The 17,729-nt window shown below is 50.2% G+C and overlaps 1 protein-coding gene across 2 annotated transcripts in view; it reads left to right on the top strand.

Annotated features, from left to right (window-relative positions):
* Positions 1-17,729, top strand: part of TMEM63C (transmembrane protein 63C) — a 30,097-nt gene that overhangs the window by 7,439 nt on the left and 4,929 nt on the right. For both annotated transcript variants that reach the window (XM_038763639.1, XM_038764261.1), the window contains exons 8-20: positions 143-216; positions 1,113-1,193; positions 1,327-1,447; positions 2,867-3,000; positions 4,786-4,908; positions 8,015-8,168; positions 9,634-9,740; positions 10,453-10,539; positions 10,853-10,918; positions 14,491-14,653; positions 15,270-15,375; positions 15,661-15,828; positions 17,395-17,510. In XM_038763639.1, the coding sequence (XP_038619567.1) occupies positions 143-216; positions 1,113-1,193; positions 1,327-1,447; positions 2,867-3,000; positions 4,786-4,908; positions 8,015-8,168; positions 9,634-9,740; positions 10,453-10,539; positions 10,853-10,918; positions 14,491-14,653; positions 15,270-15,375; positions 15,661-15,828; positions 17,395-17,510 (1,500 nt within the window). The remainder of the gene's footprint in view (positions 1-142; positions 217-1,112; positions 1,194-1,326; positions 1,448-2,866; positions 3,001-4,785; positions 4,909-8,014; positions 8,169-9,633; positions 9,741-10,452; positions 10,540-10,852; positions 10,919-14,490; positions 14,654-15,269; positions 15,376-15,660; positions 15,829-17,394; positions 17,511-17,729) is intronic.

The following is a 17,729-nucleotide window of genomic DNA, read 5'->3' as shown; positions in this document are numbered from 1 at the left end:
CAGCAAAGGACCCCAGGACCACCCCGACTCAGCAAGAACTCCTGAGGCCAGGGCCGGAGGCCTCGGTTCTATCTCCCGATCTCCCGGAGTCCACGTCGGCGCCGGCTGGATTGCATTGCTCCCTTCTCTGTCTCCCCCCCAGGCTGCCAAGACTCTAATGGTCACTCACATCCCCAAGGAGATCTCAGACCCCTCGCTCATCCTCAAGCATTTCCAGTGAGTAGGGCTGTGGAGGGAGGTTTGCTTGGTCTCTTCCCCCTCCATTTCCACTCCATGGAGACCCTTCTGTGGGGCATCCTGGGCGAGTTAGCAGGAGGACCAGAAATGGGGGCAGGGGGTGCCCAGTAGACCTTGGCACTGGTCTGCGTGAGGGAAAGAGAGGCCCAGACTTGCTTACTGGGCCAGTGTTCCAGGGTGGGAAGAATTGAGCAGGGTAGTCCACCACTTCCCTTGGGTTTTCCACTCCCTCTGACCCTAGATAACAAAGTCTGTAGATAACAGTTCTTTTGTTTGGTCCCAAGGGCGGGACATAGACATTCACTCCAGTTGGCAGGATAGCCCAAGGCGTGAGAGTGGAGGTGGTCCTCCCAGCTGGTAGCTCTGTGGAAAGGTAGCCCCGGTGAGCGGAGACCTCCCCCCAGCCCTGATTTAGGCCGGTCCAGTGGACTTGAGCTGGTTTAGCAAACGCTCTGGCCCCCCAGCTTGCTTCCATTTGAAGCAGTTGGAGTACTGCAGGTTGGAAATTAACCTGGGGTGAACTGGAAGTGGCCTGAGGCCTCCTTCGCTATTGTTGGAAAGCTGGCCCGGGGTTATCGCGCACGTCTGGCGCACCCCTGGAATGTTGGGATGGAGACTCCCCAGAAGCCACCGGATCCTGTCCGTGTGTGGCACTGCTCCCGGGGGTTGGCTCATTCCAACCTGGCTCAGGCCCAGTCAGGGCTCCACTTGACCTGCTAGACCTCGATTTTGCCCGGGGGAGCATGCTCTGCTGCACGGTGGCCTGGAGTCTGTTCTGCATCGGCAGAGCCGGGCAGCAATGGCAGGCGCCGGAAGGGCTTCCGATAGCCTCTGGAATCGCACGTTTGTGTGTGTGCATACGTCTCTGCCCACAGTGAAGCCTTTCCCAGCTGCACCGTTACCAACGTCCAGTTCTGCTTTGACGTGCGGAAGTTGATGAAGCTGGATGCCCTGAGGTGAGTCTGCAGCGGGGGACCCCGCTCTGGGACTCCTCGTGCGTCCGAATCCGGGTCGGAAGTCGGGGAGGCCAAGAGGCAGTTGTGGGGACACTGGCTCCCACTTCTGCCCCGGATTCCCCCTCCCCGACAGGCGCAAGGCTATGAAGGGTCGACTCTACTTCACCACCAAGACACAGAAAGAGGGAAAGATCATGATCAAGACTCACCCCTGCTCCCGCGTCTTCTGCTGCCGTTTCTGTGGCTTCGAAGAGGTAGGAAACCAGCCAGGGCAACAGAGGAAACTGAGGCCCGCCGGAGGAGGGGCTGAACTGGACATGTCCCCAGCAGGGCCAGCTTGATTGGTGGAGGGGCCTATGATGGAAAGGAGGAGGAGGGAAAACTTGGGGGACTTCATGTATTTAACAGTGGTAACTGTTAAGCACTTACTATGTGCCAGGCACTGTTCTAAGCACTGGAGCGGAAACAAGGTGATCGGGTTGTCCCATGTGGGACTCACAGTCTTAATCCCCATTTTTTTTTACAGGTGAGGTAACTGAGGCAAAGAGAAGTTGAGCGGCTTGCCCCAGGTCACGCAGCAGACAAGTGGCGGAGCTGGGATTAGAACCCATGTTCTCCAACTTTAATGTCCATGCTCTTGCCATTAAGCCACGCTGCTTCATTTCCTCCATTCATTCAATCGTATTTATTGAGCGCTTACTGTGTGCAGAGCACTGTACTAAGCGCTTGGAAATCACAGTTTGGCATCAGATAGGGAAAATCGCTTCCCAACAATGGGCTCAGTTCCCTTCCTCCCCCTCTAATTCTGATGGAATCTACACCAATGTGTAGCACCATGCTTGGCAGATAATCAGCGCTGTACAGATATTTAATAAGTAGCGTTAACAATCGCTTATTAAAGAAAGGTAATGGTTCAGCAGCCATCTTTTGGAGCAAGTGTCCTCCAATTCAGGGAATGGCTTAGCATGGCTTAGTGAAAAGAACCGCTTGTCAGCTGTGTGACTTTGGGCAAGTCACTTAACTTCTCTGGGCCTGTTACCTCATCTGTAAAATGGGGATCAAGATTGTGAGCCCCATGTGGGACAACCTGATTATCTTGTGTCTACCCCAGCGCCTGGCACATAGTGCTTAACAAATACCATCTTTAGTATTATTATTATTATAATACCTGGACTCCTGCATGGCTCAGCAGACCAAGTGATGGGCAGCAAGCACCGGTGCCATCCGTCTGGATCCTACAACCACGGGCCTGGAAGGGAACTCAGGAGTCTGGCTAGTCCATCCCCCTGCCTTGTCTCTATATCCCAGGTCTAGGCCATGAGTGTTCCATTTAAATCACGCCTCCTCCTCTTTTTTTCTTTTTTCCTTAAAATTATGTAGGAAAGGAGACTCTGCAGCCTCCAGTAGAGCCCTGCTTCTGTCCCAGAGGCCTTCGAGGCCTCAACTATAAAATGGTGGGCACAGTCACCCTCTCCTGGATGACAGTTGTGCATGGGGGCCTTTAAAGAGAGAGGCCTTCTCAAGTCCCGGGGTCATTCAGTCGTATTTATTGAGCGCTTACTGTGTGCAGAGCACTGGACTCAGCGCTCAGTCTGTCTTCCTTCCTTCTGCTCCTGGGTTGCCCGCTTCCTTCCCGTGTTTCTCACCCTGTCCCTCTGCTCCCTGTCCCTCAGGTAGATGCTGAGCAGTACTACAGCGAGCTGGAAGAGAAGCTGACTGATGAGTTCAACGCCGAACGCAACCGCATTGAGCTCAAGCGGCTGACTACCGCCTTCGTCACCTTCCAGGACGAGAGGATGACGTCTGTGTGAGTGCCGTGGGGCTTCCCGCCCACCCCCTGCCCCTCTACAGCTTCTTCCATTCCTGCCCAGGTCCTGCTTCCTGCCCCTTCTAAGGATGGGATGTTCCCACCATGCTCCTGTCGTCTTTCCTCCCTTCTGCTTTCTGTTTTCTTCCTTTTGCCCCTTTGATGGGTGAGAACGTGTCTGGTTTGTTTTTTGTTTTAAACTTTCTATTCCCCAATGTGTCAATGGTATTTTTGAGTGCTTACTCTGCTTTTGAATGCTTACTATGCATAGAGTGCTTGGGACACTGCAGTATAACAGAATTAGCAAACGTGTTCCCTGCCGATAATGAGCTTACAGTGGTTAGCACAGTGTTGGCACCCGGCAGGATCTCAGTAAATGCTGTCAGACCTAATGACGCCAGTGCCCTGTACTTACTCCCCTTCCCCTCTTTTCTTTCCCCTCCCTGTCGATCAATCAGTGATATTTATGAGGCACCTACTCTGTGCAGGGCACTGTGCTAAGAGTTTGGGAGACTACAATAGAGGAGGTACATATGATCCCTGCCCGGGGAGGCAGCTGAGTCTAAAGATATGTCCATAAATACTTGTAGGGGTGCCGGAGGGCAGTGAGCCCCCAGATGCGTAAGTGATGTGGTTGGAAGATGGAAAGATTGGTCAGAAAACCTCCCCATCTTTCTTTCTCCTCCTCTTCTCCCTCCTCTGTTCTTCTGCACTCCTTCCCCTCCTTCATTCATTCAAGTGTATTTATTGAGCACTTACTGTGTGCAGAGCACTGTACTAAGCGTTTCCTTTATGATCTTTTTCCCTTACATTCCCTTCCCTCTTCTTGCTCTCTCGAAGTGCTCGGCGCATAGCGCTTGACAAATAATAATGGTAATAGTAATTGTGGTATTTGTTAAGCACTTACTTTGTGCCAGGCGCTTTACTAAGCCCGGGGTAGATACAAACTAATTGGATTGGGCACAGTCCCTGCCCCACATAGGGCTCACAGTCTTAATCCCCATTTTACAGACGAGTTAACTGGGGCACGGCGAAGTTAAATGACTTGCCCAAGGTCACACAACAGATTCGTGGCAGAGCTGGGATGAGAAATTAGGTCCTCTGATTCCCAGGCCGGGGCTGTTTCTCAAGAAAGCTGCTGTGAGCAGGACACCACAATTGCTCTGACTGCTTTCCTCCCTACCCTAGGTGGGCCTTTCTCGTCTGCCTGTGAGGTGGGCCCCTCCCCGCCTCTCTGTTTCTGGCCTGAGCTCACTTTGGGTCATTATCTTGGTTCTTTTGTTAGTAAACGCTCCCTCTCACTGTTGGACTCTGAGTTTGTTCACTTGCTTGGTCGCTCTTGGCCCCAAGGGCCAGAGCTCAGAAGGATCCCCGCACTATTCTCCCAACAGATGCAAGTGGAGGGGAGGTTGGGCCCCTGCTGTAGCACTGCCAACATCTCCAAGACTGCCCTTCTGGGTCCCGGGCCAAGGGTCCCAGCCTTTATGCTGTCACCCACTGGGGAGCAGGTAGCCCCGATCCACCCTTGATTCTCCTGGAGGTGTTGCCACGGTCACCAGCGGGTCTCAGTTTGTAAGGGAACAATCCACACTTTATGAGCATTTTTCTTTGCCTTCAGCCTGATTTCTTTCAGGTCCCTTGGCAGTAAGTCAATACGAATGCTCAGCGCTGCTGTTTTGGGGGGTTCCTTTCCAGCCCTACGGCTGCCTGGGAAACCCTGAAGGCTGGGGCCCCCCTCGCCACGGCCCCCAACACTTCCTCTGTTCTCCTCCTCCCTCTCCCCAGCATCCTGAAAGACTACAGCAGGAGCAGGTGCCGTAATTTCCCGCAGCAGTCTTCAGTGACCACTGTGGTCAAGTCGTACCGCTGGGGTGTCAGCTACGCTCCGGACCCCAATGACATCATTTGGTAAACCTCCTCCTCACAGGGTCAAAGTGGGTTTTGGGGCTGGGGACGGGGCTGTGTGCCTTTTTGTCTGGCCTCCTACCTTTATGCTGGAAGATCGATCACTCTCTGTCTGTCTTTCTCTCCATTTCTCTCTCTCTCTTTTCCTTCTCCCTTTCTTTCCTTCTCCCTTTCTTTCCTTCTCCATTTTCTTTCCTTCTCCATTTTCTTTCTTTCTTCCTTTCTTTCCTTCTTTCTTTCTCTCTCTCTCTCTCTTTCTTTCTCCCTTTCTTCTCTCTTTCTTCTCTCTTCTCTCTTTCTCTCTCTCTTTCTCTCTCTTTCTCTTTCTCTCTCTCTCTCTTTCTTTCTCCCTTCTCTCTTTCTTCTCTCTTCTCTCTTTCTCTCTCTCTTTCTCTCTCTTTCTCTTTCTCTCTCTCTCTCTTTCTCTCTTTCTCTTTCTCTCTCTTTCTTTCTCTCTCTTTTTCTCTCTCTTTCTCTCTTTCTTTCTCTCTTCCTTTTTCTTTTTCTTCCTTCCTTTCTTTCTCTTTCTTTCTTTCTTTCTTTCTTTCTTTCTTTCTTTCTTTCCTTCTTTCTCTCTTTCTCTCTCTCTTTCTTCTCTCTCTTCTGTCTTTCTCTCTCTTTCTTTCTCTCTCTTTCTCTCTCTTTCTTTCTTTCTTCCTTTTTTCTTTTTCTTCCTTTCTTCCTTTCTTTCTTTCTTTCTTTCTCTCTTTCTCTCTTTCTCTCTTTCTTCTCTCTCTTTCCTTCTCTCTTTCTCTTTCTTCCTCTCTCTCTCTCTCTTTCTCTCTCTCTTTCTCTCTTTCTCTCTTTCTTTCTCTCTCTTTTTCTCTCTCTCTTTCTCTCTTTTTCTTTCTCTCTCTCCCTCTCTTTCTTTCTCCCTTTCTTCTCTCTTTCTTCTCTCTTCTCTCTTTCTCTCTCTTTCTCTTTCTCTCTCTCTTTCTCTCTTTCTCTTTCTCTCTCTTTTTCTCTCTTTCTCTCTTTTTCTTTCTCTCTCTCTCTCTCTTTCTTTCTCCCTTTCTTCTCTTTCTTCTCTCTTCTCTCTTTCTCTCTCTTTCTCTTTCTCTCTCTCTCTCTTTCTCTCTTTCTCTTTCTCTCTCTTTCTTTCTCTCTCTTTTTCTCTCTCTTTCTCTCTTTCTTTCTCTCTTCCTTTTTCTTTTTCTTCCTTCCTTTCTTTCTTTCTTTCTTTCTTTCTTTCTTTCTTTCTTTCTTTCTTTCCTTCTTTCTTTCTCTCTCTCTTTCTTCTCTCTCTTCTGCCTTTCTCTCTCTTTCTTTCTCTCTCTTTCTTTCTTCCTTTTTTCTTTTTCTTCCTTTCTTTCTTTCTTTCTTTCTTTCTCTCTTTCTCTCTTTCTCTCTCTTTCTTCTCTCTCTTTCCTTCTTCTCTCTTTCTCTTTCTTCCTCTCTCTCTCTCTCTTTCTCTCTTTCTCTCTTTCTCTCTTTCTTTCTCTCTCTTTTTCTCTCTCTCTTTCTCTCTTTTTCTTTCTCTCTCTCTCTCTTTCTTTCTCCCTTTCTTCTCTCTTTCTTCTCTCTTCTCTCTTTCTCTCTCTCTTTCTCTCTCTTTCTCTTTCTCTCTCTCTCTCTTTCTCTCTTTCTCTTTCTCTCTCTTTCTTTCTCTCTCTTTTTCTCTCTTTCTCTCTTTCTTTCTCTCTTCCTTTTTCTTTTTCTTCCTTCCTTTCTTTCTCTTTCTTTCTTTCTTTCTTTCTTTCTTTCCTTCTTTCTCTCTTTCTCTCTCTCTTTCTTCTCTCTCTTCTGTCTTTCTCTCTCTTTCTTTCTCTCTCTTTCTTTCTTTCTTCCTTTTTTCTTTTTCTTCCTTTCTTCCTTTCTTTCTTTCTTTCTCTCTTTCTCTCTTTCTCTCTCTTTCTTCTCTCTCTTTCCTTCTTCTCTCTTTCTCTTTCTTCCTCTCTCTCTCTCTCTCTCTTTCTCTCTTTTTCTTTCTCTTTTTCTTTCTTCCTTTTTTCTTTTTCTTCCTTCCTTTTTCTTTCTTTTCTTTCTTTTCTTTCTTTCTTTCTTTCTCTCTTTCTCTCTCTTTCTCTCTCTCTTTCTCGCTCTTTCTCTCTTCTCTCTTTCTTTCTTCACTCTCTCTTTCTCTCTTTCTCTCTTTCTCTCTCTTTCTTCTCTCTCTTTCCTTCTTCTCTCTTTCTCTTTCTTCCTCTCTCTCTCTCTCTCTCTTTCTCTCTTTTTCTTTCTCTTTTTCTTTCTTCCTTTTTTCTTTTTCTTCCTTCCTTTTTCTTTCTTTTCTTTCTTTTCTTTCTTTCTTTCTTTCTTTCTCTCTTTCTCTCTCTTTCTCTCTCTCTTTCTCGCTCTTTCTCTCTTCTCTCTTTCTTTCTTCACTCTCTCTTTCTCTCTCTCTCTCTCTCTCTCTCTCCTTCTCTCTCTTTCTTTCTTTCTTTCTTTCTTCCTTTTTTTCTTTTTCTTTCTTCCTTTCTTTCTTTCTTCCTTTCTTTCTTTCTTTCCTTCTTTCTCTTTCTCTCTCTTTTTCTTCTCTTTCTTCTTTCTTTCTCTCTCTCTCTTTCTCTCTCTCTCTTTCTCTCTCTCCTCTCTTTCTCTCTTTCTCTCTCTCTTTCTCTCTTTCTCTCTCTCTCTCTCTCTTTCTCTCTTTCTCTCTTTCTCTCTCTTTCTCTCTTTCTCTCTTTCTCTCTCTCTTTCTCTCTCTCTTTCTCTCTCTCTTTCTCTCTCTCTTTCTCTCTTTCTCTTTCTTTCTCTTTCTCTCTTTCTCTCTCTCCTCTCTTTCTCTCTTTCTCTCTTTCTTTCTCTTTCTCTTTCTCTCTCTCTTTCTTTCTTTCTTCCTTTTTTTCTTTTTCTTCCTTCCTTACTTTCTCTTTCTTTCTTTCTCTTTCTCTCTTTCTCTTTCTTTCTTTCTCTCTTTCTTCCTTTCTTTCTTTCTTTCTTTTTTTCTTTCCTTCTTTCCTTCTTTCTTTCCTTCTTTCTCTCTTTCTTCTCTCTCTCTCTCTTTCTCTTTCTTCTCTCTTTCTCTCTTTCTCTCTTTTTCTCTCTCTCTTCCTCTCTTTCTTTGTTTCTCTCTCTCGCTCGCTCTCTCTGTCTCTGACTCTGTTTTCCTCTTGGGGCTCTGACATCCCCTGTCCTTTAGCCTCTCTGTGTCCTCTTCCCCACCCAGGGAGAACCTGTCCGTGAGCAGTGCTGTCTGGTGGGCCCGCTTTGTCCTGCTCAACATCAGCCTCTTCCTGCTCCTCTTCTTCCTCACCACACCGGCCATCATCGTCAACACCATGGACATGTTCAATGTCACTCGCCCTGTCGAGCAGCTCAAGGTGCTAGGGGATGAGGGGAGGGAAGGGGAAGGAAGCCCAAGGGGGTGGGTTGGCCATGGAGTGTACTGGCACCAGTCTGAGAGATGAAGCCGTGGTGCACCGGGCATTTTTTCAGGCATCTCGTTCCCGCCCTAGGGTTGCCCACCTGATTGTCAACATCCTCAGAGATAGGTGATCTCACCTGGAGCAAAATGGAGGAGAAAAAATGATATCTTGATTTTAGAGTGTTTTCATGTAGCTCTATATTAGTCTATATAGTGGTAATAATAACCGTAATAAGTACTTACTATGTTCCAAGCCTCGGGTAGATGCATTATGAGCAGACTGGACACAGTCCCTGTCCCACATGGGGCTCACGGTCCAAGGGGGAGGGAAAACAGGTAATTAATCCCCATTTTACAGACGAAGTACCGAGACTCGGATAAATTAGGTGACTTGTCTAAGCCGACACTTCAGGCAAGTGGTGGAAGCGAGGTCAGAACCCAGGCTGCTTCTGACTCCCGATCCCGTACTGTTTCCACTAGACCACGCTGCTTCTCATTTGCTTTTACTCCCAAATCCCTGCCGTCGCTTACCTTCCACTTTATAGATGGGGAAACTAAGTCCTAGAGGAGGTAAGGGATATGGCCGAGGTCACCCGGTGACAGAGCTGGACTCTGGATCCCGGGCCCTCAGATTCCCAGACCCGAGAGCTCTTTCCATTTCACCACTCTGACTCAAATACGCCAAGTTCCAATGTCAATACCTGTGGGTCGTCTGATTACTCACGGGGGACTTTGTTGGAGCCTCATCCGTTATAAGAACAGGGCAGGGCTGGTTGAGGGAGGAGGGGAAAGGGGGCAAACATCCCCTAGATGTTGGGGATCTACCAGGGCTGCGGGGCCCATTACCTAGGAAGCAAGCCCTTGAGCCCCGAAAGGGCCCAGAAAAGGTGTTCTGACCAGGAGCTGGTTCATTCATTCATTCCTTCAATCGTATTTATTGAGTGCTTACTGTGTGCAGGGCACTGTACTAAGCGCTTGGGAAGTACAAGTTGGCAACATATAGAGATGGTCCCTACCCAGCAGCGGGCTCACAGTCTAGATGGGGGAGACAGACAACAAAACAAAACATTAACAAAATAAAATAAATAGAATAAATACGTACAAATAAAATAGAGTAATAAATACGTACAAACATATATGCAGGTGCTGTGGGGAGGGGAAGGCTGGGGGGATGGGGAGGGGGAGGAGAGGGAGAGGAAGGAGGGAACATGTGGACAGGTGTCATCAGAATAACACTTAGTACAGTGCTCTGCACACAGTAAGCGTATTACTCTATTTTACTTGTACATATTTACTATTCTATTTATTTTGTTAATGATGTGCACATAGCCACGATTCTGTTTGTTCTGATGATTTTGACACCTGTCTACATATTTTTGCTTGACTCACCCTTGTTCCTTCTCCCTGTTTCCTTCCCACAGAATCCCATAATCACCCAGTTCTTCCCCACACTCCTGCTGTGGGCTTTCTCCGTATTCCTGCCTTTCATTGTCTACTATTCTGCCTTCTTCGAGTCCCACTGGACCAGGTCAGCCCTCCCCACCCCCTGGGACATTTCGGGGAAGGGCCACGGGTGTCGGTTGTGGCTAAGGAGTGGGATTTCCAGGGGGTGACGAAGGATTGGATTCCCCTAGGATAAGGGGAGGGCGAGCCTGGATCGGGAAGCTAAGGCCCCGTCCCCTCCTCCGATCGCCACTCTCCGATTTCCCACCACCGCCCTTTGTGTCTGCCGTGCTGCATTTTGAGATATTGGTGGCCCTCTGGCCTTGTCCTGTTGCAGAGGCCGTCATTTGGAGAGCTCGAGACACCGTGGCCTGCTCCAGCCGCGCCTTCAGAGGCAGCTGGAGGGAGGAGTGGGGAATCTTAGGAACAGCAGTAACATGCCCCGTGTTAATGGCCCCTGGATGGCTGGGAAGGGATAAGGGAGAGAAGGGGAATGAGAACTTGGAGATTGGAAAGTCTCGCCAATAGATACCGAAGCCATCCACCAACCCTCCTTCCCCCACACCGATGGGAACATGCTTCGGTAGTGGCCCTGATCGCGCAGGAGTGAGGATAGCTACAAGTCTGTTGTGAAAACACAGGGCGACCCGGGAACCAGGCCCAAAGGTCGATTAGACTCCCTCGATCGATGGTTCCGGGTAGTTGGTTGTGCGTCTCTCTTCTCGCTGTCGTCTTCTGCCCCACCTGGATCTCCCCACATCCCCCGCTCTTATTTCTCATTTTTTTTCCCCTACCAGATCATATCAAAATCGGGTCACGATGCACAAGTGTTACTTCTTCCAGGTGTTCATGGTAATCATCCTGCCCTCTCTGGGGCTAACCAGGTACCATGTGCCCACAGTGGACTCACGCCTTTATCCCCCAGCCTCACAGTGCCAGGCCCACCCTCCCAATCGTTGCCCTGTGGGGGTCTGCCAATCACTTGACTGTCACCTCTGATCAAAAATCCGTCCTGGGCTCGTGGGTGTCTTCCCACTTTCCCTCCCTCTTCCTGGGAGAGGCATTCGCTCCCTGGGTTGGGGTCTGGGTCTGGGATGGAGAGACCAAAAAAAAAAAAATCTGTGTTTGTGGGAGGGGGCCGGGAGAGGCCAGTGACCTCGATCTTTGGTGATTAAATGCCCTTATTTTTCCTTGTAGCTTGGATGTTTTCTTCCGATGGCTGTTCGATATCAATTTTTTGAAGGAGGCAAGGATCAAGTTCCAGTGAGTAGGAGGGTGATTTACTTTTGGGGTGTGTGTGCATCCATGTTTGTGTGTATACAAGTGTACACATATGTATTTGCAACTGTATATGTGTGCAGCTGTGGATGCTTGAACCTGTGTAGACCCTCAGAACCATGGAGGTGGACCTAAATGATACCTAGTTTATGGGTGTCCTGGGCCAGAGGTTTGTACGGAAAGCAGAATGAGGGATAGGGGAAGGCTAGAACCAAAGATGGGACCTAGGAGACGCTCCCTTCCCACCCTAGTCACTCTAGTCGTGGTGCCGGAGGCCGCAGAGTAACAATTTGGGCAGCCTCAACAATCGGGCTGGGATCCCAGGGGAACACTTGTCCCCGGGATCATCGAGTTTTTCCTGGACCTTCGAAGCCCCCAGGGTACGGAATACCATGGTGACTTAGAAACGAAAGGAGAGGAAGTGGTCCCTGCCCTTGAGGAGCTTGCAATTGAACCGAGGAGATGGGACACACCCATACCTCCACAGATTGGGGGGAAAAAAACCCAAAAACTTAAGTGACCAGCACATCAAGGCCTTAATAAATAGACTCTTTGATCCATCTGCGACAAAGTGAGGTGTGCACCTGTGGAGTCAAGTGACCAGGAGGGATGGGTAAAATTGGGAAATCTGGCCATCGGGAGACAGAGGATTGGTGGCAAAGTGATGGGGGAGACCATAAAAGTCCGAGACAATTGTCATACGCTCAGCTGCTCTGTCAGCACCTCCATTAGAATTTAAACTCCTCAAGGACCATTCATTCATTCAGTTGTATTTATTGAGCACTTATTGTGCGCAGAGCATTGTACTAAGCACTTGGTAGAGTACAATATAACATCATCATCATCATCAATCGTATTTATTGAGTGCTTACTATGTGCAGAGCACTGTACTAAGCACTTGGGAAGTACAAATTGGCAACATATAGAGACAGTCCCTACCCAACAGTGGGCTCACAGTCTAAAACGGGGAGACAGAGAACAAAACCAAACATACTAACAAAATAAAATAAATAGAATAGATATGTACAAGTAAAATAAATAGAGTAATAAATATGTACAAACATATATACATATGTACAGGTGCTGTGGGGAAGGGAAGGAGGTAAGATGGGGGGGATGGTGAGGGGGACGAGGAGGAGAGGAAGGAAGGGGCTCAGTCTGGGAAGGCCTCCTGGAGGAGGTGAGCTCTCAGTAGGGCCTTGAAGGGAGGAAGAGAGCTAGCTTGGCGGATGGGCAGAGGGAGGGCATTCCAGGCCCGGGGGAGGACGTGGGCCGGGGGTCGACGGCGAAACAGGCGAGAACGAGGCCTAACGGTGAGGAGATTAGCGGCAGAGGAGCGGAGGGTGCGGGCTGGGCTGGAGAAGGAGAGAAGGGAGGTGAGGTAGGAGGGGGCGAGGTGATGGACAGCCTTGAAGCCCAGGGTGAGGAGTTTCTGCCTGATGCGCAGATTGGTAGCCACTGGAGATTTTTGAGGAGGGGAGTGATATGCCCAGAGCGTTTCTGGACAAAGATAATCCGGGCAGCAGCATGAAGTATGGATTGAAGTGGAGAGAGACACGAGGATGGGAGATCAGAGAGAAGGCTAGTGCAGTAGTCCAGACGGGATAGGATGAGAGCTTGAATGAGCAGGGTAGCGGTATGGATGGAGAGGAAAGGGCGGATCTTGGCAATGTTGCGGAGCTGAGACTGGCAGGTTTGGGTGACGGCTTGGATGTGAGGGGTGAATGAGAGAGCGGAGTCGAGGATGACACCAAGGTTGCGGGCTTGTGAGACGGGAAGGATGGTAGTGCCGTCAACAGAGATGGGAAAGTCAGGGAGAGGACAAGGTTTGGGAGGGAAGACAAGGAGTTCAGTCTTGGACATGTTGAGTTTTAGGTGGCGGGCAGACATCCAGATGGAGATGTCCTGAAGGCAGGAGGAGATGCGAGCCTGGAGAGAGGGGGAGAGAGCAGGGGCAGAGATGTAGATCTGGGTGTCATCAGCGTAGAGATGATAGTTGAAGCCGTGGGAGTGAATGAGGTCACCAAGGGAGTGCAGTGAACAGACAGGGAATGTCCACAACAAGCTTGCAGTGCAGAGGGATGAGCTTACAGTCTAGTCTTCTACTTTCAGTGTTTACTCCCAAGAGTCTAGTACAGTCCTCTTGCACACGGAAGATGCTCAGTCAATCCTGGGGATGATATGGGAGGACAAAAATGTTTTGCTGATTCTCTGTCCATGTCATCATCATCAGTGGTATCTATTGAGTGCCTGCCGTATGCCAAGAGCTATTAATGTCTGTCTTCCCCTCTTAGACTGTAAGGTCGTTTTGGGCAGGGAATGGATCTACCAACAGAGAGAAAGAAAATGGGCCTGGATGAATCAATGGTATTTATTGAGCATTTACTATGTGCAGAGCACTTTACTGAGCACTTGGGAGAGTACAGTACAACACAATTAGCAGACATGTTCCGTGGTCTTAATGAGCATATAGTCTAGTTTACACCCCAGGAGTTAGAAGACCTGGATCCTAATCCCGGCTCTGCCACTTGTCAGATGTATGACCTTGGGCAAGTCACTTCAATTCTCTGCACTTCAGTTATATGTAAAATGAGGATTAAGACTGTGAGCCCTTTGTGGGACAGGGACTGTGTTCAACCCAATGATCTCGTATGTTCCCCCGTGCTTAGCACAGTGCCCCTGGCACATAGTAAGCACTTAACAAATACCATAAAAAACCCTCTGTGGTAGTGTATCCTTCCAAGCGCTTAGTACAGTGCTCAGTAGATGCCACTGATAGTAAGGGATTGGGAGAATACACTAGAAGCAAGGTTATAAAATCACTGCTCTCCAGGAGCTTATAAATATTCCCCACTGGGTATGGGTAAATAGAAAACTAGTTGAAGCTGAGAGAGGGGGAAATTAAAGGCTGTGGGGAGGGAGGTAGAAGAAATTAGGAAGCCCAGCTTAGCAACTGGGTTGGGGGAAAGTGCTTTCAGAAACCAGAAGTGGTGAAGAGGTAAGAGACAGACTTGAGTCTCAGAGGGGAGGAGGTCAGACAGGCCCCCCAAGAACCAAGAGACCCACAGCCTCAACAAGGGACAGAGGGGGAAACTGAGGTGGCCAGGAGTCACCATCAGGATGGAGTATCTGAGAGGTAAAAAGAAATCACTGAAGGCAGAGACTCGGGAGCGTCAGTGGATAAATCCAAGTTGAGAGTTGGTGGTGGGAGGGTGGGAGAGAAGGTCGGTAGCAGGGAGGGGATTTCGAGTCCTAAAACGGTGAAGGTTTCACTTAGGCGGACCCCAGTGCTAAGGGGTCCGGGGGGTGGTTGGAGTCGCTGAGCTAAAGGGTGAACTTGGGTCGGAGAAGAGCTGTGGCTCTGGGAGTCAACCATCAGGCGATATTGGGGTCCTCCCAGGTTGTCCCTTGAGAACTGGAATTAGGGGCATGCACGGGTTTGTGTGAGTGCGTGACTCTTTTCCCTCTTTCTCCTCCCCCACTGCTTCTATCTTCTGCTCTGTGTTGGTGCCTCCTCACCCCCCGGACACGCTCCCTTGGGCGGCCGGCGTCTCCAGATGCGTGTTCCTCCCCGACAACGGCGCCTTCTTCGTCAACTACGTCATCACGGCCAGCCTGACGGGAACGGCCATGGAGCTGCTGCGCATCCCGGCCCTCCTGGTTTACGCCGCCCGCCTCTGCCTGGCCAACTCTGAACCCGAGAGGCTCCACATCAGACGGGTGAGGGACCCCAGCCGCCCCCTTCCTCCCCTCCCGGCCCGTCCTCCTAGCCGCCCGCTCGACTTGACCGACGGGAAGGGGTCGGTACCCTCACGTTCCCCGTTCCACAGCCGCAGCTCACCGGGGGGTCCGGGGAGGGACGTGGGGCCAGAGTTGGCCACCCGGGAACAGACAGAGAGAGAGAGAAAGAGAGAAAGGACCACGGGGTCCAGAAATGGCCATGCCGAGCACCTTCTGGGTGCAGCCTGGGCTCTGTAGTAGGGTCCTGGGGACCCCCCTGAAGTGAAGACGGGATCTTTGCCATCGAGGATTCGACGATTGAATGGGAAAGGCCAGCAGGCCTGCCCTGAGAAATGCACAATAGTTGTGATACTCAGTTATTACTTTTTGGATAATAAGCACACTGGGATAAGACAACAACCCATCAGATAACCTAGCGCAGGGGCGGGGGCATGTTGGGAGTAATCAGGGATGACCTACTGCCAGGAGGAAAGCTCAAGCCCTGGTGGTCTTGTAGGGGGCGGGGGAGGAGAGGGGCTGAGAGGTTTTGGGGGGCAGTGGTGGGCTCATCCCTGCTGACCCAGAGACATTATGGTCCTTTTCCATCATCCCCCAGAGCCAGGCCTACGAGTTCCAATTTGGGCTGCAGTACGCCTGGACCTCCTGCATCTTCTCCGTGGTGATGACCTACAGCATCATCTGCCCCATCATTGTTCCTTTCGGTGAGTCCCCTCCGAGGCCCACGCCTTCCTGGGCCTGACGCCTCCGCCCCGGCAGCGGCTCGGAGTCACTGCCCCAAGGGCGGGGAAAAGTGGTGACAGGGTGGGCAGGCAGGGAATCGGAGCCAGTGGGAACCACCAGCCAGGCTGTCTGACCCCATGATACTGGTAGTCTCAAAGGCACCAGAATTTGAATTAATCTCCCTCCCCTTCTGAGTGGCCTCCGCTCTCCCGGGGCCGTCTCTGACCGTTGGAGGGGCTCCTTGTTGCCCCTCTTCTATTCCCCAGGGCTGCTGTACATGCTGCTGAAGCATCTGGTGGACCGCTACAACATTTACTACGTCTTCATCCCCACCAAGCTCAGCCCCCACATCCACAGAGCCGCGATCAGCCAGGTGATCGTAGCCCCCATCCTCTGCATGTTCTGGCTGCTCTTCTTCTCCGTCGTCCGCCTAGGTAGGGCCCAAACCAGGCTCCCGCTGCCACCTCGCCCCATCCCAAGCTCCTCAGCTGCCCTTTCTGAAAACCCTCGAGGCCCTGAAGTCCCTGGGGTTGCTAGGGAGAGGAGGAGTCACTCTTTCCCTACGGGGGAGGACAGGAGGAAGCATTAGAGTGCTTGGAATGATGATAATTATGGTACTTGTTAGGCTCTTCCTACGTGCCAAGTGCTGTTCTAAATACTGGGGATAGATACAAGTTAATCAGGTTGGACACAGTCCCTGTCCCACGTGGGGCTCACAGTCTTAATCCCTGTTTCACAGATGAGGTAACGGGCCCAGAGAAGTGAAGTGACTTCCCCCAGATCGCCCAGCAGACTTGTGGTGGAGACGGGAAGAGGGTCCAGTGTCTGTGTCCGGTCCGCAGTGGCACTGGGCAGCAGTCGGTACACTGGGGCAAGGTTTGAGCCCCAGACAATTTCAGAGGGCAGTGGAAGGTCAGAATGTCATTGTCCCAGCTCTGCCACAAGCCTGCTGTGTGACCTTGGGCCGGTCCCCTGTCCTGCCTGGATCCCTCCCTCCCTGGCAGGGCAATGGTGAGGATAAAATGAGATAAAGGGTGTGAAAGCGCTCTGCGTATTCCACCGCAGAGCGTGTTTCCATAACTGTTTAGCTAGAATGCTGATGGGGAACTAGAGAATGATTTTCCAACTTCCCTGAACCCCCTTGGGTGGTGTGGTGTGGGAAGATGTCTGGACATGGCGGTAGAACTGTGGTCTGAGTTTTCCTTAGCATGGGGTTCTTTAAGAACGTGGCTTCCATGTTAATAACGATCACTGTTGTACGTGCCAAACACTGTACTAAACATTAGGGCAGATACCACACATGCAGATCGGATACAGCGGGGCTTAATGGAAAGAGCAGGGGCTCAGGAGCCAGAGGTCGTGGGTTCTTATCCCGGCTCCGCTACTTGTCAGCTGTGTGACTTTGGGCAAGTCACTTCACTTCTCTGTGCCTCAGTTACCTCATCTGTAAAATGGGGATTTAAGACTTGGGACAACCTGAATTCCTTGCATCTACCCCAGCGCTTAGAACAGTGCTTGGCACATAGTAAGCTCGTAACAAATACCGTTATTATTGTTGTTGTTATTATTATACAGTCCCCGTCCCTCTGGGGCTCCCGATCAGAAGGACCTGAGTTCTAATCCCCGCTCCACCACTTGTCTGCTATGTGACCTCGGTTACCTCATCTGTAAAATGGGAACTGAGACGGTGAGCCCCTTGTGGGACGTGGACTGGGTTCAACCTGATTAGCTTTTTTCTACCCCAGGGCTCAGTACAGGGCCTGGCACATGGTAAATGCTCAATACCTTTTAAGAAGAAACAAACAAGGAATTAGGCCCATGTTCTTTCCACCGTGCCACATTCTCATTATAGCAGAACTGGATGTTCTTGTTATTGTTACTTTTACCATTGTTAATGTTGTTGCTCTTATTCCAGGCCCGGGGAAGGGAGCCTTGGGGTTGGAGTGGGGAACGGGTTTAGGTGAGGCCTGCTCTCCACGGGATCCTTGTCTCCTCTGCAGGTACCGTCCGCCCTGTTACCCTCTTCACCTTTGTGGTCCTCCTCTCCTGTATCGTCATCTCCTTCTTTGGGCTCTTCCTGAAGCAGTTTCACCCAAGAAAGCCCTCTAGCTACCAGGTGAGCCCAGCCGCCCCTTTTTCTGCCTCTGTGGCCCCTTCTGTACCTTCACCGTCTTTGGGGCCCCTTCCAGAAGCACCCCGCCCCCCGCCGATCTCTCTCTTTACCCTTCCGCTAGATAGCGGGAATGCCGAGGGGAGAGATTTTTCCTCTGGCCTCTTAGTGCTGGAGCAGGCGGTGGATGGTGGGCTGGGACTCTGGTTGTGAGGCGTGGAGAAA

The sequence above is a fragment of the Tachyglossus aculeatus genome, chromosome 1, assembly GCF_015852505.1.
Source record: "Tachyglossus aculeatus isolate mTacAcu1 chromosome 1, mTacAcu1.pri, whole genome shotgun sequence".
Taxonomy (NCBI): domain Eukaryota; kingdom Metazoa; phylum Chordata; class Mammalia; order Monotremata; family Tachyglossidae; genus Tachyglossus; species Tachyglossus aculeatus.
This window is presented reverse-complemented; position numbering and strand designations above follow the sequence as displayed.